Source organism: Crassostrea angulata, chromosome 2 (genome assembly GCF_025612915.1).
Source record: "Crassostrea angulata isolate pt1a10 chromosome 2, ASM2561291v2, whole genome shotgun sequence".
Classification (NCBI taxonomy): Eukaryota; Metazoa; Mollusca; class Bivalvia; order Ostreida; family Ostreidae; genus Magallana; species Magallana angulata.
Window position 1 is genome coordinate 29212875 of NC_069112.1, and position 21455 is coordinate 29234329.

At 32.7% G+C, this 21455-nt stretch overlaps 1 protein-coding gene across 1 annotated transcript; it reads right to left on the reverse strand.

Moving 5' to 3' along the window:
* Window positions 1–374: 374 nt before the first annotated feature.
* On the reverse strand, window positions 375–21409 carry LOC128171165 (uncharacterized). Its single transcript, XM_052836899.1, has 6 exons — window positions 21262–21409; window positions 11873–12079; window positions 7869–8138; window positions 1720–1869; window positions 1466–1568; window positions 375–577 (listed from the first exon to the last, which is right to left on the reverse strand). Exons 1-6 carry the CDS (start codon window positions 21317–21319, stop codon window positions 388–390), a joined length of 978 nt encoding a protein of 325 aa, XP_052692859.1. The 5' UTR covers window positions 21320–21409; the 3' UTR covers window positions 375–387.
* Between the last annotated feature and the right edge of the window lie 46 nt (window positions 21410–21455).

Sequence of the window (21455 nt, forward strand, 5' to 3'; positions counted from 1 at the left end):
AAAGATTTTCGCCGATATTAAATATTCTTTTTTGGAAGCATATCTGAATGTTTCTTTTTTCGAAAACATTTTTAAGTAATTGCGCTTGTTCATATCATAAATGTGATAAGTAAATTGTACAAAAATCGTCTGCAATGCTCTGTTTTCCCTCAAATCAATACATATTTCTAAAATTCCGAATACTAAGATTTCACTTTTTTGCAGCAAAAGAAACTACTAAAGTTTTTGTTTTGCTCACTGCGATCACGATCAAACGCGTTTATACATGTTGTTCTTCTCTTCATCTCATTTAATTGACCAGATAGCTTCCATGATTTCAACCAATTTGCTTTAATCTTATAACAAACCCACTGACTACTTGTTTGATTACTAATAATTGTTAATTAACTAGGTTTTTCGCCCTTGGAGTTGATCGTAATGAGAAGATCCACTGGGTTGACCCATTTCTTGGTATTCGGCGTTGTCCTCCACTGCTTCATATATTTCTTGGTTTAAAATGAAATCCTGAGGAGGAGAATTACAACTCATCGCCTCTTGTTTTACGTCTTGTCCTTTGCATCTGTCCTGTATTGAAATCCTGTATCAATCAAATCAAATACTTTATACAGAGTTATTTTGGCCCCGTGTAATTTTCGCTCTTTTACACTTGCAAACAGTTTCGCCACGTCTTGAGTTTGCTCAGACACAGGTGTGATTAAAGATAGCCAATTGGATACATTGGAATTCGCACAGTCTTAAATTAGCCCGTTAACAACGAAGGCAAAAGGAGCGAATATTTACCTGTAAACAGTATATTTACTCTAATATAAGAGGCATATCTTAATACGTATGTACTACAGTATCGTACACCCAGGGCATTTGTAGTGTGTTTTTGTTTTAAATTATCTTAGTTTCATTAAAATCATGAATGCAGGAAAATAATAAAAGAGTACTATCGGGACTTAAAAAACAAATTAATTGATGACCATTTTACGTGGCATTGATTTCTTGGCATCTGTATTAAATGGTCAGACTGTCTTGTAGTGTACAACGTAAAGTAACCATATAAAGGAGCCACTGTGTACTACGCAATTTATGTACAGCTTACACAATATCTCGAGATTCTTTTTGTCAGGGGCATGACAAAAAAGTATTTTAAAGATTGATTGTAACCAACCAAACGTCACCAATGTCCCTCCCGAAACATGTCAACTAATATCAATATATCAGCTGGGTAGTTAATCTAATTATATGCCTTATAATTTTACCATTTAGAATTATATACTATTGATTCCATTTTTGGACCTTTCGCGAAACAACCATAATCTCATTTAAACAGTATTTCTAGCAAAACTTCATAGGTTTAATTGCAATAAAAATATATAACACGGGTGATACTCAGTATTAATAATTGAAAGTTAGGTGAAATATACATGCGTTAACCCTTTTAGTGGAAATTTTATAGGAAATGTAATACTAAACATACCATATTATCATGTAGCCGTTGACGATGAGACTGATAATAAGAGCTGCAATTACCCCATACAAAATGAACAGGATTTTCAAGTTTGAATCCTTCAATTTCTCACCTGTTAGGACAAGATAAGATATGTGTAGCACTATTACATTATATATATATATATATATATATATATATATATATATATATATATATATATATATATATATATATATATATATCGGGTGAATTACAAGTGTCCTCCCAATAACCAGACTTACAGCTGATAAATTGTCCAGTTTTGCTGTCACAGTTTTGACAATTTGCAGGACATTGAATATCACAAGCAGGTCCCCCGTATCCGTCTTTACACCCATTGGTACAATTACCAGAGTCATCGCAGAGATTACCTCGGCAAGTTGTCTTACACCCTAAATTTGATACAATATAATGCATTTTAGAGTAGTTCAAAAAATACATGCCTCATACCGGCACCGTCCAATTTTCAAACAATTGTCGTTTTTTGGCTAAATAAGTGTGGAGGAAATTCGGTTAAAAAGTTTTTAAAAGGATTACTCCAATAAGTAATGAAAATCGAGACGTTTAAAATAATGTTCAATAATTTAATTTTTGGTCTAATCGGGTAAATAGACGCATCGGCGTATCACTTATATCACTACTGAATTCAAAATCCACTGATATTCCCAAAAATTGACTGACATTGTCTGACATCTACTGTATAACCACTGTACCCTACTGTAAATCTTCTGTACACCCACTGTACAGAGCTACTGTACCCCACTGTACAGAGCCACTGTACTCCACTGGACAGCACAGTACCTACCCACTGACCAGCACTGTACACCACTGTACGGGGCACTGACCAGCACTGTACCCCACTGTACAGGGTACTGACAAATACTGTACACCACTGTAACCCACTGTACCTAGTATGTTTTAATAAGTTATTATGTTTAAACAATGAATTGAATATTTACTTTATTTGAGACCAAAATCTGGATTTTTGTTTGATTATTTCCTAATGCTTACAAGAGAAAAAATGGGCTTCTATTTCTTTAAGTTCATATATAATTACATAATTACATGCGCGGTCAGAATTCTTTCCAGGGAAAGGGCAGGGATACTTGTTTTCTGGGGGAGCTTAAACATATTTTGGATAGTTGTACTATGTAAGTTTAAAAGATTTGAATTATCCTCTGACCCCCCCCCCCCCCCCGAATCCTCCGATCCACGCATGTATTTATCTAAAAACTCGGAATCCAATTATCATACAAAATATAGCAACTTATTCAATAAAAAGGGGGAAATATTTTTATATATTTCAAAATCAATGTTTTAGTAACTAAACATCTAGTTGATTCTTTTTTACAATGAATTTCATTTAATCAATATTGTCAAATAAATATTAGTATATATGTTACATTAAAGTTTTAAAATTCACAGAATTTAAAACTATGAATTACAATTTATAGATAGTTTTAAATTATCTGAATTTTAAAACTTTAATGTAACATATATGTGGAGGACGGACAACTTTTATAACGATAAAAAAAATTCCACCATATTGCTCAACATACTGACTTTTTTTTTCAAAAGAGAGAAGATAACTGGTCTGGACCTTAAAATGTCTTTGAAGTTTTACTTCATAGGAAGATTAGCGAGTCAGTATCTGTGTATAGTATACATACTTTCAGTAGATCAAAAGGTGTGAATGTCCCAATATTCAACCTTGTAAATTGTCAGTCTGACACCTTGTTCAAGATATTATGTAATTCCCTTATAAGGGTATTTGTGGTCTTTAGATTATTAAATCCATTTGAAATAATTTTTTTTAAAAGCATAACATGTATGAATAAACGAAATACTCTTTATATTAATCATTTTAAATGCGTTTTTTTTATTATTTAAATCAAGTCGGATATTAAACATGTTAAACATTTATAAATCCTCACCCCCCCCCCCCCCAGTCGCCTTTATCAAAATAAGTATTGTGTTAAATTAAAGATGAAATATGGTGATAACGAACAGTGTTCAAATAATATTTCACCCTATTACGGTACTTTTAATTATATACTTTTGAATTTGAACACTGTTCGTTATCAACATATGTAATACATATACATGTATCTTCTCTTGCACAGCTAAGAATGTGATGATATACATGAAGTAACAGTTTTAATAAGAAAAAATATACCCCCTCCTTCCCCCTCTCTCTCTCTCTCTCAGGTTGTAACTATTCTCCAAAGTCAGGAAGGCATACATAAGCCCCCCCCCCCCCCCCCCGCAATATTTTTGCTGCATCACAATTTAATTTTAGCATCTCTTCAATTATAAGCGACACCTTAATTAATAGGCAAGCATGTTTATTTTCTCTTTCCGTAATAAGTGAATTGTGTAAGGGTCGGATAAATGAGAAAAATAGTTTTATTATTCAGTAATTGAAAATACGCAATTTATTTTTGAATCATGTTGAATGTATATAACCTAATAAATTTCACGACGATGAATGAGCATGCAGCCCAAAACATGCATACAATTATTTTTTTTAAAACAAACTTATGAGCTATTAAAGCTTTATTTACTTATTATACACTCAATTGGAACTTGTTGCACGAAAACGTCACTCCATGGAAAACGAACTCCATTAGTTGTCATCGTATAATGGCTGCTTTTACATTCAAGTGAATATTTTTCTGATCGTATGGTTTCTTATACAATTATATTTGTTAAAATTAACGTCTTAAACGATGTCAAGTGCTAAACACAATGAACTTGTTTAAATCTTTAAAGCAGAATTAGTTTACTGAATTTTTTTTAATTGTGCATTACACACGTGCTCGGACGACATTTCCGTATAAAATCGCTTCGTATGGTCATAAAAACAAAAAGATATTCAAACTATGACGAACTCTGACTTGTGTAATATTTGCTTCCTGTGTATAGTGATTAGCAGCGTTCACGATCGCAGGTAGATCGCTTTCACACCTCTAGAAATTAAACCCCGCCCTCACCTGAGATTTACCACCCGGTAAAAAAGTTCGGCCTTTAAAACGTTTTTTCTTCTGGTTTTTTTCTTCATTTACTGAAACCAGTATATTGTATCATAGCAAGCATTTCAAATCTTCTATAAAATCTCTCTCTCTCTCTCAATGCTAACGTACAAATATTTTAGTATTTAAATAAAGTACTACCGGTAACATGTAGTAATGTTGACAGCGGCTAAATCTACATATTGGCATTAAACAAATTAAAGTTTGTATTAATCTTTAGTTTCGGGATAATGTCCACGGATTCAAATGATTTGAAGTTCGTTATTCAATGATTGTCTTAAAAATTCTTAATGATTGAAAGTCAACGCTAAAAAGTAATATTTTATATCGACAGTGTACTGTCTCCTTCTTTGTGTATGTCTACAGAAAACAAATCTTTTGTCTCTCTGGGAACAGCGAAAAACCCGGAACTAACAGAAAGGCTCAGACTATACACACGGCCGGGTGACTGTGTCAAGGTGTGAAAACTGACCACCTATGTATATGTGTTGGGGCCTAGGAATAAATAGATGTAAACGTCGGGGAAATACACTGTTAAAACAAAAAATCGGAATTTTCACTTTTGATTAAAAAAATCATTATGGTTGCCGGGTGCATTGGGATCATAATCATTTAAAATCTGTCTTAAAAGATTATTATAATTTACTTACATGTAGGACTAGTTTCATGTAATGTTTGCACAAAAGTGGGATTTATTATATCTATTTAATAGTGATAACACATCGAGGTCAAAATTTTAAAAAAATGCATTAATTTTTATAACCGAATGCTTAACATGAATCGCTTCGACATAACACAGTACTGCAAGGGGTATCAAGTGGATTCGGGAAGAAAAAGGGGGGGGGGGGGTGATATTATCCATATAATTACATTTCATTTTTCGACTTAAAGTTTGGAGATATTTTTCTAAAACCACGGAGTTGGTTGGCAAAAATAAACGTAAGACATTAAGAACAATAATCGATATGTAAAAGAAGCAGATTAATAGACAATCAATTTCTTATTATTCTAATCGATTTCTGATAGATGGATCTCTCTCTCACTCTCTCTCTTTCTCTCGTGTGAATTTTCTAGTGCTAAAACTTGAGGCCCCGAGTCAAAAAGGTATAAGCACGTTAAAATCCCGTTGAGGCATTGCAACCGCCACTTCCAACATAGATTTTATTGTGAACTTTTCTACGCTTGCAAATGACACCAATACAATATTGTCAGAAAGTGATATACCTGTAATCTGCCCCCCCTCTCTCTCTCTCTCTCTCTCTCTCTCTCTCTCTCTCTCTCACTATACAAAAAAGTGTGTAGCGTAGGGCATTTTATATATCTTATTTCTTAAACATTTAAAAGTAAATCATATATTAAGAAAACTGCACATCTACGCATACTACAACATGTTACAACCTTCCTTGATTTAAATCCTTCCTTTTATTTCTTGCTGAAATTACATGTAATGATATAGTTAATTACCGCTTAATATGTCACTGATTATGTTTAAAATTTATAATGTATTCTGCAGTAGGTGGTATTTTGTAAAATTAAAACCCGACATTTGCAATGTATATTTAAATATTTTAATCAAAAGAAATCAATTAACAAATGAGCTAGAAACTCGCACGCTATCTTCGAAATGTACCTGTGTAGTCAAGCGGGCAGTCATGATATTTGGACATGTGTACAAAAAACAAGGAGGGATATTTTCGAATGACTGGCAGAATGAACATAATGACATGTACTTAATAAAGAAAACGTATTAAATAAATTTAACGACCTGTTGCATTCTCCTGTCAAGTTATCTGTATACATAATAATAATGCTTTATACAGCATAATAAAAATAAATATCGGAAAAAAAAAGATACTGAAGATTTAAGAATCTGATTTTTTTTTTCTCAAATTAATAGTACAGTGCCGTACAGTGGGGTACAGTGATGGTCAGTGCCCGGTACAGTGGCGTACAGTGCTGGTGAGTGCCCTGTACAGTGGGGTACAGTGGAAGTCAGTAGGACTGTACAGTGGTGTACAGTGGAATACAGTGCTGTTCAGTAGAAATGTACAGTGGGGTACGGTGTTAGTCAGTGAAATGTACAGTGAGGTACAGTCAATGTACAGTGGATGTCAGACAATGTCAGTCAATATTTGGGAATATCAGTGAATTTTGAATTCAGTAGTGTATATTATATCATGAATACTACTCTTTAAAAAAGAAAAAGAAAAAAAGAGGGGTACTGGTAGGATCTGCACGAAAAAAAATATGTCTCCTCTTCTCAATTATTATGTTAATAAAATAAATATTCAGATTCAGACATCTGTGCCCTGGACCACCATCCATACGGTGAAAACGTACCCTGGATAAATACTTATTGATCGTGTAATAGGGTATGGGTTCAAGGCTGAAAAGGGAAACATACTATTATTGGATAATCCTGTGCGCATATGTATAGTAATACCTTGTTTTAAAATTTAAATTGGAAAGAAGATCTCATTTGATAAATAAAAATAGAGAATAGGTGTGGGAGAAAATGAAGTTCAAGAAAATGTTTGTACAAGCCACGGGCCTCCTTGTAATTAACCTTACGATATTATTGCTCAGACGACGGTTAGCCGTGTGTAAACATATAATTGATATCACTCATACTAAGGACAGTATGGACAAATCTTGAAATTTAATCACTTAGCTATAGAAATAAATTTACATACTGGAAAAAAAAATGCTATAGAAAATTAAACAGAAAAACTAAACCTTGCGTGGAAACATTCTGAGATCGCGTAGGTTCAAGTTTATAAAACAATAATCACCGATGGTATAATGTGGACACATTAAGGACTTGTGTGTATGTTAGTTTTAATAAATTGAAATGCGCGATATTAGATCATTAAAATACACTAGAAAATCCGTATATGACATTATGAATAGTAGGATTAGGTTTTGATACTTGGGATCATTTTAAAGTTGAAACGTTGTAATTTTCTGATAATTTACTGATGAATTGCGTACCACAGGATACATTTGTGCCACTCAGTCAACTGAATATTAACTGAAAGGTCAAAAGAGGTAACTGAATGGCAGAGTTATGCCATTCAGTCAACTTTTAGTCACATTTCAGTTGACTGCATAAATGGCAGAGATTCATCCTGTGTTATATTTTTAAAAAATAACAACCGCGGTATATCCTTGCATGATTTCGGCAGAAACTCTCTGGTCATTGATTCGTCAAATTTAAACTTGAATTTGGTTGCCCATAGCTTCTATTTCACATAGTTCAAGGATCGCACCTGTAATATGATCATCTTCAGGTGCGTCGTACACTAAAAAATCAGATATACTTGTATGATTGATAGTAAAGAAATTCATGAATAATATACCATAAATCTCTATTTCGCAGACTTCAAGAACAGGACCAAATTCACCATATTTATCGTCCTCAGGTGCGTCAAATGTGGTCTCCACAATGACGTATCTAGCTGTGTGTTTACACGGTATGTCTATGATGTTTGGGGGGAGACCGTGAACCGTTGTATAGTCTGTGTAACATCGAGTTCTCTGTGTCGTTGTTGTTTCTGATGCTGATGAGTTCGAGACATCTAGGTAAAATTGTCTGAACCGATATTGCTTCCAAGATGATGATCCATAACCTATTCAAACAAGAAGCCAATATGCCTTAACGGTCAACGGAGTACCATAGCCCATACACAAACTTGTCTCGGAGTCTCATATATGCACTTAATTGAGGTTCATTGTGGAGTAGAAAAATTATAATATTATAAAATTATCTTCCTGTCTGAGATATTTCATAGAGAACTATTATAGCTATTTATTACATACTTAGCAATAAATACAAGTGTTTGGCATATGTGATACAGCTGAAATCAGCCCTTGGCCAATATCCATCCCTCGGGCTGAAATTGGAGTCTCGGGCTGTTTCAGGCAATGAAAAAGGGTATGTATTATTCTTAAAGGTCCTAAGAGAGTGAGTGTATGACCTTATATTAAAAAACGTGCTGAACTTCTTTAGAAAGTATTTCTCCCACATTTGCATTTTAATACAATGGTTTTTATGTGTATATGTTTTCATACATAAACTAAAACAAGGTGGATAGTATACTAGTTATAACTTTACTATCAACAAGTCTACTTGTTTATTAAATAAACTAGAACTGTCCTAATGGGACTAATACCCCCGCTAGGCTAATTTCAAATGGGACAAATAATTGAATTGAATAATAAAGGTTTGGAACACATACAAAAAAAAATTTCTAGAATTGTAAAAAAAAAAAAAAAAATTAGTTAACAAAGAAAAATTAAAATCAAAATTGTCAGAATTTCACTGTAAATACATATCTATAACATTAATACATTTACAAATGTATGTATTTGATGATATATTTTTTTAATTTAATTGATTTAAAGAAAAACCAACAAAATGACAATAACCCCTCCCTTTGCAGTGAATAGAAATACCGGTAGCCAAGCAATGCTCTTCTGTTGATAAAACTTTCAATATCTTTCTAATAAGAGTCTTGACAGATGCAATTAGTTGTTTCAAATTTTCCTCACTTTCTCCTATGGCACAATGGAACTCCATATCAGAAAATTGATCCCATAGGACTATGATTTTCTTTGATGAACTTGTTAAATTTAACAAACTCCCAAAACATTACCATACTATGTAAAAATATGTAAAAAAAGAAAATTTAATATTACAAACAATTTTAAAATTGCCAAAACACTACAATCATATCAGTAATTTTGAATTTCATTTAAATTAATGCCCAATAGTGTCACTTCATCAATTTACTTGACAAATAAATTTAAACAACCCCTAAAAATAGTTTAACTGCTTTATTAATAATTATATTATTTATTTCCTTATAATGATAGACCTTTTGGTTTACATGAAACAGTTTTAAAATAGCCCCAAAACCATCACCCACTTTACAGATTATCAATTTCCCCTAAACACATGCTCCATCTGAACCATGGCTCAGATAATGGCTCCCTTGGGACAAATGAATTCAGCCACACTTGTCTTTGATGTTCTTATTAGCTCCTAAGAATTTATCATTGACAAACAAAAACTTTGCATTGTCAGTTGATAGAATACTTATAAAAAATAAAAAAAATTTATTAATTAAGACATAAAGACAAAAAACTCCATCTGGATGTATTTATATAAATATATTTTAGAGTGTTTTCTATTAATTAATTAATAAAATCTGTAAGGATTACCTCCCTTACTTTTCAACATTAGTGTACAATATATAGAATAAGGAAAATGAAAACTGTCATAAAATCATTAAATCTTGTCTGATCTTAAAAAAAATTGCAGGTGCACATCTTCAGATGGTGTTCAACATATGTACAAATTTTCAAACTGTTCCATGCAGTAATAAAAAATTCTATAGGGGGGACAAAGTTGCGTCTACAGACAGACGGACAGACGGACAGACGGACAGACGGACGGACAGACAGACGGACAGGGTGAAACCAATATACCCCCCTAAACTTCGTTTGCGGGGGTATAAAAAAAAAACTTTTTGTTTCAAATGATAAAATTGTTTGCATAACTCTTTTGACCATACAACTTCTTAATTACATTATATTCAATAATTAATTACTAAATATAACCAAGCAAAGGGAGATAACTCAATTTTGAAGAAGAAGCAAGGCAAGATTACCCCATTAAGTGTTAAAACCCTCTTCCCTGAACTCATTCCAGATGCTTTTACAATATCTTATTTGTAACTTTGATAGATAGCTTCATTATTTTTCTTTTCAAAACATGTAAATTAACTCACGTTGCTTTGAAATTCATGAGCAGAATAAAATAATAAGACAAATACATACACCTTCTTTCCCAGCTATAACCCTTGCCTTACATGCAGGTGAATGCAAAAATATTCCTACAAGTGACAGGTTAATATTTTTTTCTAAGTATGCAGTTAGTTCCAGGCGTCATGAATTTCACAATTTAGGTAGAGGAGTCCGTAGACATTAAACATGTATCCATGCCTCCAATTTTATTCAAATACTTATGGGAGTAGAGAAGAAGATTTTCTACGATTTAATACATTTTCACTTCATGGCCAAAGTGGCTTCATCCTAGAGCCTGAACCCTTGACCCAGGAGCCATGAATTCCACAATTTTGGTAAAGGGCTTCATAACCATGCATTCATTTTTTTCTCACATGAGTGGGAGTAGAACAGATTTTTGAAAATTTTGATTCTTTTACCATAGATATGCTTCACACCAAAATTGATAGCAATTGACCTTGTAGTTTTCAAGAAGTTAACAATGTTAAATTTGTTAACGTACAACGCACACCGCACAACGAAGGACAAAAACCAATTGCAATAGGTCACCTGAGAGACTCAGGTGACCTTAAAATGTAAAGAACATTTGAATTACACAGCTAGAGTCAATATCTTCAATGTTCCCAAAAGTGCAATATTTAGAAGAAAACTGTATTTTTAAACAAACAAACCTGGTTTCCCTTTACGATAGATGGTTACTAGCAGGGCAGATTGACATGCTTCGGTGTTTTAGTTGCCTGGGACAATGAATGAACACATTGCATCTACTACAAATTCACCTATTTTGAAAGAATTCATACTGACCTATCTGCTTATACTTTGTTTAATCGTTTACACACTATGTTTCCAAATAAGATTCTTAAAGCTGATTAAACCAGTTTTTGTATCAAATTTTGTGTACGCTTTTATTCGATGGTTATGCTCAATATGTGTATTATGATAGACATTGCAAAATATGTCTGTAGGAAGGTATGATTGTATTACGAATTTGATATTGCTATATACAAAGGTCAAAATATTTAAGCAAATTGAAAATAAACTTGTGTACATTTTGTTCACATATATTTCTGTAGTTTGTTTTTACAATTGATACATAATTTGTGGGTTAAATAAACCTAATTATTCATGGAACGTACCCGAAGGGTTCTCTTTTCTGACCATGCATACGGTGCAATTGGCTTGTTTAGAGATTTTTTGAGTTCCTATAGCGTATTTTTTGTTTTATTTACTTTGAATATTTCTAATATTCTAAGGAGACCAGTGGAAATAGGCGAATGTATATAACGTTTTAAGATAAATGGCTTGTAAGGAAAATCTTTTGATAGAGCAATAGCAAACAAAAAAAAGGACCATGGAGCTTTAAGTCAAACCTAAGCACATGGTTTTAAAACAAATTGACTACCTATATTACCATAATCTACCATAATATATATATATATATATATATATATATATATATATATATATATATATATATATATATATATACACATCTGAAATAGAATGTTGGGTGGATATGTTTTAAACAATCAATGTAATTAAATTTAAATCATACCTTCATTTCTACTACGGATTTTTACGTTGTTTATGCTATAGAAATGTCCAAAGTCCACCTGTAGCCATGCCTCTGTTTCATTTGTATTAGTTTGGGCACAATTAATGTAGTCAGTTTGTAAATTGCCATCATTAGCAAGTGATGCATTGTTTATCTTGTAGGTCGAACTTTGGGAGAGAACTGTTGTGGGCCGTCTACATAGATTTTCTTAAAAAAAAATACAATGCAGACTATGTTAATAGAATCCAGTAGGCCTTAGCGATCACCTGAGTAGCATATAACCCATACACAAACTTGTTGAGAAGTGTCATATATTCATTTATTTGGGTTTCATTCTGGAGTAGAAAAATTATAAATTTGTAATGACGACCATCTCCCTGTCTGAATTATGGTGAAAGATTTGGTCTACAAAATCATGGATTCGGTTTTCCTTTCAGGTGTGTGAAAGTAAAGAAGATATTTTTAAACATTATACACATTAACACCTATACATCCATTTTAGCCCTGCCCTAGAGTCCAAACCCATACTCCAGAGGACATGAAATTTAAAATTTTAGTACAGGACATCCTGGGAAGCATAATTATGAAGTCAGTTTTTCATACAGATGTGTGAAAATAGGGAAAAAGATTTTGATATAGTATATACATTAACAATTAACACTATATTGACATATTGCCCCCCCCCCCCCCCAAATATCCCCAACCCCTGACCAAGGGGTCATGAATTTCACAGTTTAGGTAGAGGTAAAGACGAAGATTTTTTAAAGATTTATTACATTTTACATTTCATGAATTTCACAATTTTGGTAGCAGGCTTCATGGACATCATAATCATGCATTTAGTTTTTAACAAATATATATGGGAGTAGAGAAGAAGATTTTTTAAAGATTGAATACATTTTTAGTATATGGCCATATTGGCTCCACTCTATAGCCAGAACCACTGACCCAGGGGAATGAATTATTCCGCAATTTTGGTAGAGGGCTTCATGGACATCATAATCATACATTTAGTTTTTAACAAATGTATTTGGGAGTAGAGAAGAAGATTTTCTAAGATTAAATACATTTTTACTATATGGCCATATTAGCCCCACCCTAGAGGCAGAACCTCTGACCCAGGGGCCATGAAATTCACAAGTTTGGTAGACGGCTATATGGACATTATAACCATGAAACCAGTTTTTTCCTCACATGTGTTGAATGAAGATTTTTGGAAGATTTTTGAAACTTTGGCTTTTTTTTTTGCATATTTTGCCCCACTTTTGGTGCCCCAGGGGTAGTAGAGAATTTCACAATTTAGATTCCTTTTACCATAGACATGCCTCACACCAAAAATGGTTACAATTCGCTATGTAGTTTTTAAGAAGAAGTTCAAAATGTAAAATTGATAACCCACGACGCACGGCGACAGAACGGATAGCAATAGCAAGGCCTAATGGAAAAAAGCTATGACTTATACAATACAATATAGGCTATGTTACATCGCACTTTGAAAAATTACGCACCTTGAAATGCACATTCTTTTTCAAAGTGCGTTAAACTTGGCACTTTGAAAAAAAAGTGCGTTGATATCGTCGATATTAATGCACTTTGAAAAAAAATGTTCATAGTTTAGTGAAAATAGTTGATAGTTTTATAAACAATTAATGATTGTTTTAACCTTGCTTAGCTTAATGTGATATATTTAAAGAAGAACTCATTGCATTATCAGCTAACTTGACAAACAGTTTCTAGATGAGATTTTTATTTCTTTTCTCATACATGTAAGACAATATCGACAATTTACACAAAAAAAACTCCGGAGGTTAAATTATCCAAGTAGTAGTTATTGTATATTTATGATGGTGTATCCTGAATTATTTGGACGAAAGGCGGTGACGAGTGCGAAGCACGAGTCTCCGCCCTTCGTCCAAAGAATTCAGGATACACCATGATAAGAAATCAATAACTTTCTTGTATCATGGGCCAGTTAAAAAATCAGTGAGTGTCTTGTGACAAGTGTTTGATGCCTGATTTTCAATTTAACCAAAAGTAAGTGTCTTAATAAGCGTTTCTGATGCGTGATATTTATTTTGACCAATAAAAAAATGATTTCGTCAAGTGACCGCGTGCATATTCTCATTTTCCCGCCAGTATATTCTTCGACGCATTGTTTGACCGGCTGAGAAGATGTCTGGTTGCAGCTTTCCCACAGTGATCACGGGTGATTTACGAGATTTGGGCCTGCATTTGTTGTCAAATGACGAGGACTTAATTTTATCTCAGGCCTTCGAAGAAATAGAAATGAACTATTGTTTTGGAGAAATTAAACTTGAAGATTATTTCATGGATTTTGATGCAGACAAGGAGAATCTTATGAATTTTGACATGAGCTTCGACGCAGAGAATTGCAGGGTTTCTGGCATGGACGTAGACGTGGTGACAAAAAGTGAACATTTTCAAATCCCCGAGGAGCCACGATTTGGTTGTGAAGTTGACGAAGAGGAAATTCAAGCTCTGATAGAGAGTCAAGAAAATCGCAACACGAACAAAAATACCCGTTGGTCATATAACATATTTGAAAGTTGGCGGCGTGAACGAAACGCGCAGTGTCAAGGGCTGGAACTCTTAATACCAGAAATCGAAACCATGGTGCAGCTTAACTTTTATTTAGGACGCTTTATTATGAGAGTACGCAGAAAAGACGGTAAAGAATATTCTGCAAAAACTCTTTATTACATTAGCTGTGGTAGTTTAAGATATTTACGTGATGGTGAAATATATGACAAAAACTTTCTCGATGCGGCGGATCCAAGATTTGCAGGGTTTCGAAAAATTATGTACAGTGAAGGATGCATTAAGCAGAGGAGTTGGAGGGAAAACAAAAGAAGCTGACCCCATACTTACGGAAGATGAAGCAGTAAATTGGGAAATGGAATATTTGGGATGAACAACGCAGAAACCATTCAAAACACTGTGGGGTTTTTTTACTGTTGCAAGTTGTTTTGGTTGAGGGGGCAAGACAAACATCATTCTTTGGAATGTAATCAGTTTCTTCTTGGTGAGGATAACCGGGGTAAATTCATTGAGTTCACGGTCAGGTCAACAAAGACATTCAATGGAGGACTCGCTCACAAGGAACTACATAACAAAGAGATACGACACTACTGTCAGACTGGTAAGTCGATCAACACCCCCCCCCCTTTCCCCGTTTTCTTCCGTTTTTAAGAAAATTCCGTGCTTAATTAAGCTCTGATTCTTATTTAAAAGAATGTTAAGTACAGCTATAATTAATTGAAGTTTTTTGTTTTCTTTATAAGGGGACAACTTGCAGGTTCGCCCCCTCGTTACGGCTCGCTACTAGTCGGTGTTAATTAACTAAAATCTATGATGAAGGTAATCTTTGAAAAAGCCCGTCTTAAAGGAAACTTTACCAACCATTCCGGAAAAAGAACATGCGCAACGGCCATTTATCAGAAAGGAGTTAGTTGATGAACAGGAGATCATGGGTCGAACGGGACATCGGTCAGAACTGGGAGTGCGGGCCTACAAATGTGGAAATGCAGATATTGCATGCACGGTCTCGAAAGCATTAGATCATTCAGAACCTAAATGTCCAAAGAAAGAACCGGAGGAAGTTTGTGGATATATCTAATAAAATGAACGTACGCGTCCCTGAGAAAATGGAAACTGGTGCACGTGGTAGCTGTACTTCCTCATACAACAACTGCACGTCCATTTCATATCAGTAGTTGAACTTTTTGACATTGCAATTATCAGTTTATGAGAAATGTAATGTTATGTTTTATTTTAAGTGACAAAAGATTGTCTTTATTAAAAAAACGATTGCGCAAGTCAGAAATTAAATGTTGAAATTACCTTGATGTTCAATAATTTATTAACACGCACAGTTTTTGTTGGCCCCGCCCGTCGGTGTATTTCCAGTTATTGTACACTTTACTTACAAAGAAAAACACCGCAGCCATGATACAATATGACATAAACTTCATCGCTTAGCAACTGCATTTTCTTTTCTTCCTTTTTTGAGCATGCAGCAAATTTACCTTTTATCTAGTATACAGGGCTATGCCCGAACGAATATGATATGATATGATATTATATATATATATATATATATATATAAATATATATATATATATATATATATATATATATATATATATATATATATATATACATATATATATATATGTGTGTGTGTGTGTGTGTGTGTATGACAAATTGAGATCAATGTATAATATATTTCAACTGACTTATTGCAAATATGATGATGAGAAAAAAGGATATCTTCGTTCTGTTTATCAAAAACAATATGATCTTTTAGAAGATAAGTGCGAGAAAATTGACCTACATGCTATTGCTTGTTTTTAAGTTTATAATAATTTAATGTTCGTTATTGTTAATATTATCTCTTTGAAGTGATTTATTTAATTTGAATATAAAAAGAGGGTTACTGAGATTCTTTAACATACCAATGGAAAAAATTATTGTTCGACCAGCTCGTATTTCAATAGTATAGCATGTACTTACACAGACCTTATTTCTTTTTCAAATCTTAATTGTTTACCCAAAGTTGCTGAATATTATATACTAGTATTTTGGAAGAAAAAATGAGGGGAAGGGGACCTTCTTCTTTTAATCAATTAAATGATGCACTGGTATTTGACCTGTATTGTTGGTAAACCCTCACTCTATCCCCGTTCTTAATACGTTAAATTAGATTCACGAGTGTTAACAAATCATCATACTATCCACAAATTAGATATTCAGTTCCAGAATTTGTTGTATAAAAATGTTTTTTCATTGTGCGTTAAGAGTCTCAATAATAAAAATGTTGATGTACATTCATAACGCACTTTGAAGATTTTTTTTTTCAAAGTGGGTTAACTTGGTTTGTAATTTAACGTATTCTAAAAAAAATCAAAGTGCGTTGATTTTGTCCAAAATAAACTCACTTTAAAAAAAAAATTTCAAAGTGCGTAATTTTTCAAAAGTATAAACACACATATGCATAACAACACTAATTCATTAGCTCTTCAACGCGTCAATTTATCATTATTAACGTGAGTTAATGAAACTTTAGATACACTAGGGAACTTGCAAAAATTTATTAAATCCAGTTCTATCAGTGTTATGGTATCTTTTCACTCACCCAATCAGAGCTTTACTGTATGGTGAATTCATTTTATAGACACTCTTAAGTCTTTATAGATTGTTTTATATTGTTAACACATATTTACAAGTGATTTTATTTATTTTAGAAAAAAAAACATGAAAAGTTTTATCATAATCAGTAGGAATAAACATGGTGTTAATAATTGTGTTCTTTTAAGAATTTTATAAAATTTTACTATGATGTTTGTCGAATCATGCCAACAAACGTTCGATTACAAAAACGCTACTCGTTATCACGGAAAAGTTGCACGGTCAGTGATGGGGAAAGAAACCTAAGATTAACTTAGTTAACGTAAAGTAAATGAAAGGGACATTGTGATTTAGAAACCAAAAAGTAAAGGGACACTACGCAGCACTGTTAAGGTTTACTTTGTGGTCGCACCGACCAGAAATGATCTTAAAACAAGAATTATACCAATAAATCTTATCTATTTTTCTTTTTTGATTCAAAATGTGGTTATTTTTAGAGCGTGTATTATTTCTATTTTAGTTCGATGTATTTGACACTGGGAAGCTTATCTAAGTCCGCTTTTTACAAGGGCATACACTTACGAGAAAACCATGCAAAAGGTGGTGGGAGCAAGGTTCTCTGATTAACTTCATATTTTGTGTGTAACAGTGTGCATCTATATGAATTAATTTGCCACAAATGTTTTTTTGATGTGGTCAGTCTAAACTTGGTTCTGCAGCACTGTTACTAAAAATATCATTTTGACCCTTTTAGAATAAGATTTTGTATAATTCACCAAATTATTGTTAAGAATTCTGAGTTTAGTTTAAATACGAATTCAAAAAGTCATTTAGAGTGAACACTAAAAAGATACACTTGTGTAATTCATTTTGTGAGAATTCCCATATTTTCTTTCTGTTAAGTGCAGATAGGTCACGAATCTGGCATGTTTCCAACTTTTTGTAAAATTGTAAAAATATACATTTTTTAAATGCTTAAGAGTCAGAAAATGGCACTTTAAATTCACTAAATCTGTTTCTAGTTATAAAAGGACATTTATCTTTACAATATATCAAAAATCAATCTTTGGACTCTCAATAATATTGCAAATATATTGTCTTAAAGTTGGACATTTTTCTGCTTTTAAAACTCTCTAGAATCTGTAGTTTGGCGTGAGCTTTACATTGTCACATGTATATTATGGGTAAAAAAACCTGGCATATTCGCGAGCCAAACAATATTTTACTGAACAAAAGGGTTGCTTCAACACATTTCAGTTTTTTTTAAATCAATGCCATTAAAACACGAGAAATCATGGGAAATGGAAATTTAAATATACATGTAAGCTGAAGTGGACTTATTTGCCAGTGCTACACATTAAGACAAGCAAAGTGCCCATTTGATACACGAATGAATAATTACAGGGGCAAAACTACAACCCCCCCCCCCCCCCAAAAAAAAAAAAAACAAACCACAAAACCAAACAATAAAAACCCCAAAACAAGACAAAAGGATCACCTCCATGAAAAAAAAAAATGATTACAACATATCTTTGTTGAATTTAACAGACGATTTTTTAAAATGTGGAAGTGGTGTGGAACCAATTGCCAATGAATGTCCATCACATAAATTATCATTGAATAAGGTAGATTTGGTAATTATTTTTGTCCGACAATATAAAGGACTGAACTTTTATTGTTTGAGGGGTAGAGGGACCCGATATCAAGCCTAAAAATGTTAATAAAGATATGATACATCATAAATTACGCTCAAAATTTGTAAATATCAGCAGAATACCAGCGTAATATAATATAGAGACACATTTTTATTAGCAATTCATTTTTTCAATTTTTTTAATCACAAAACAATAAGAGAGTGTAAAAATTTTGACTTTTTTATTAGACTGCTTCATAACTCTGGGACCAGGTCTTCTTATGATAGGTTATAATTAAATAACATCCCAAAAAACAATCCCACAAAAACAAATTAAAATGTGTATATTAATATTTGGGATACATTTTTTATACCGGTAGTTTATGTTTATATTTATATGCGTTTTTCGCATGTTGAGATCCCCGGGGGAAAGGGTAACCTAACAACTCATTTTTTCCTTTACAACTATAATTTAATTTTAAGAAAAGGTACAAACTTTAATTTTTTTCCAAGAGGAGATAAACTGCTAATAGAGAAGTAGGGAGTTGAGCTCTTGATTTATTTCAGATGTACTTACTGTTTTACATTTTCAAGAACTTAAAAAACCCTTCCCCGTCATTTCAAGATTCCATGAAGTCTAACCTTAACATCTGAAGGGTAGTTTTTAGATGGCCAGTGAAATGTACACGTATAAAAATGTGATGTCTATTGCAACAGACTCCGATGATAACGATGAAAAATTGCACGAGGCATTCCTACTGAATTCCAAAATATTTCAACATAGAAAGAATAATCTTAGCGTGACCAGGCTACGCTCAGGTCAAACCGGGCCCGTAGGACATCTGTCATTTTCAACATACCCCATTATAAGTTATAAATCTTTGTAAGAAATCAGTTCTCGTTTTTTGAGCAAAATATAATAAATTGTGAATGAGATTATCTTCCCCTTCATCTTCCCCTTTCCCAATCTGTGAATGAGATAAACTTCCCCTTCATCTATTTTAGTTGCATTTCTATCACAAGTTTGTATATTTTGATTAAAATTCGTCCAAATGTGCTGCTTAATTATATCGGGACAGAATATAGCAGTTTATAGACTAGATACAAGTCTCCATCAAACTTCAATATGTGATATAGTGAATAACACTAACAAGATGGGGCAATTTTTGTGCAATTAAAATCATTCAATATCATAACATATATAACCAACACTCACAGCATTTCTCAATACTTAGCCTGAACTTCAACTTGTATAGCTTTGTCAACATTCTGACTAGTTTACCTTCTCTACAGAAGAGCGCAACAGGGGAGACAATTCTAACAGTAATAATGAAATGCAAATGTAATGAATAAGAATTCTTTGAGAAACAATGATAACAACTAGTTTATTTTTAACTAAAAGCAAAATATGGGTTTTTTTTTCATGTTTAATTACAAATATTGACTTCAGTGGATTAAAATCGCTTGTAAAATAAAATTTCAAAAACCAACAAATTTTTATTTTAATTGAAAATGGGATGTTTTTGTGAATTTATTACTTTGAAGTCCTTGAGAGTCCAAAGATGGATTTTATATATTTGTAACAATACATCAAACAGTTTCTTATTAGCACAACATTTCAAAAAATAATGCGCCATTTTATGAGAATTTTTTTCTGAAAAATTGACAAAAATGTATAATTATCATTTCTTGGCATACTGCCAACATTTACACCCTTGGGACTTCATGGTGGAAATAGAAATATGAAAAAAAAATATGCAACGATTAAAGGTTTGAACTTCCTCTTTAAGAATATAGTCTTATTTTTTTTCAAACATTGTTTATACAATTTGTAATGAATAACTGAATTTGACAATTTTTCTCTTAACTTTTCTGGATATTAAAGTCTAATTAACCAGAATGCAATACTGGCCGTTACTATAAATAGAAACATCCAGTGCAAAAACAAACATTATATATCTGACTCTAGATGGATATCCTTTAAATCTATGATAAAATTCTGTTCATTCTTGAGACTTGCTGCCGCAGCTTTTTTCCATATTTGCATGGTTTTCTCGTAGACATGCTTTTAACAGATTATTACGACATGTTGGATATAAATCAAGGAAATGTTTATTTTATTAAAAAGTGCTGCTGCTTTGATTAAATTTATGTAATAAATTAAAAAATTGGTAAAATATTAAGCGAAAGTCATTTAAATTCTAACTGGAGCTCATTTCTCCGATATTTATTCTAATAAAAGATGAATTATGTGAAAAACAGCAGCTTTTTTCAAAATCTATTAGAAGAGTAGAAATTGATCATCATTTAAATAAGGGTATGCCCTTGTAATATTGAAATTTGTTTGACCTCCATTCGGGATAATTATCAACACATACCACGTGACTGGCAATTCAAAGGAGCACACTAAGTGTCATACAAAGTAGCATTCACTATACTGTTTCATTTAATATCACATTTAAATCATGATAATATAACTTTACATAAATATGTTGTAATAATAGATGCATCGTTTTATGAACGTTTAAACCCGATGATATTTACATAATCAGCCTTAACAGTGCTGCGTACATACTTATGCAAAACATCATGAACAATAATCACTTACCATAGCAGAAAACATAACTGTGGAATCCAACGATTAAAGTCCACAGTAACACAATCATTCTGGGAGGAAAACTTATGTTAACGATAAGGAAGAGGAGATCTATATCAAAGTAAGCTAACTAAAAATGACAAAAAAACCCTCTATGTGTGTTATTTTACTTCCCGGGTTTTTTTTAACGAAAACAATAAATGTTA

What these genes read in the sequence shown, in the direction of transcription:
- LOC128171165 (XM_052836899.1), bottom strand. Translation starts at nt 21,319, where the DNA reads ATGATTGTGTTACTGTGGACTTTAATCGTTGGATTCCACAGTTATGTT. An exon ending in CAGTTATGTTTTCTGCTATG is followed by an intron (nt 12,080 to 21,261) that starts GTAAGTGATTAT and finishes TTTTTTTTTAAG; the next exon opens with AAAATCTATGTAGACGGCCC. An exon ending in CTGCGAAATAGAGATTTATG is followed by an intron (nt 1,870 to 7,868) that starts GTATATTATTCA and finishes TATCAAATTTAG; the next exon opens with GGTGTAAGACAACTTGCCGA.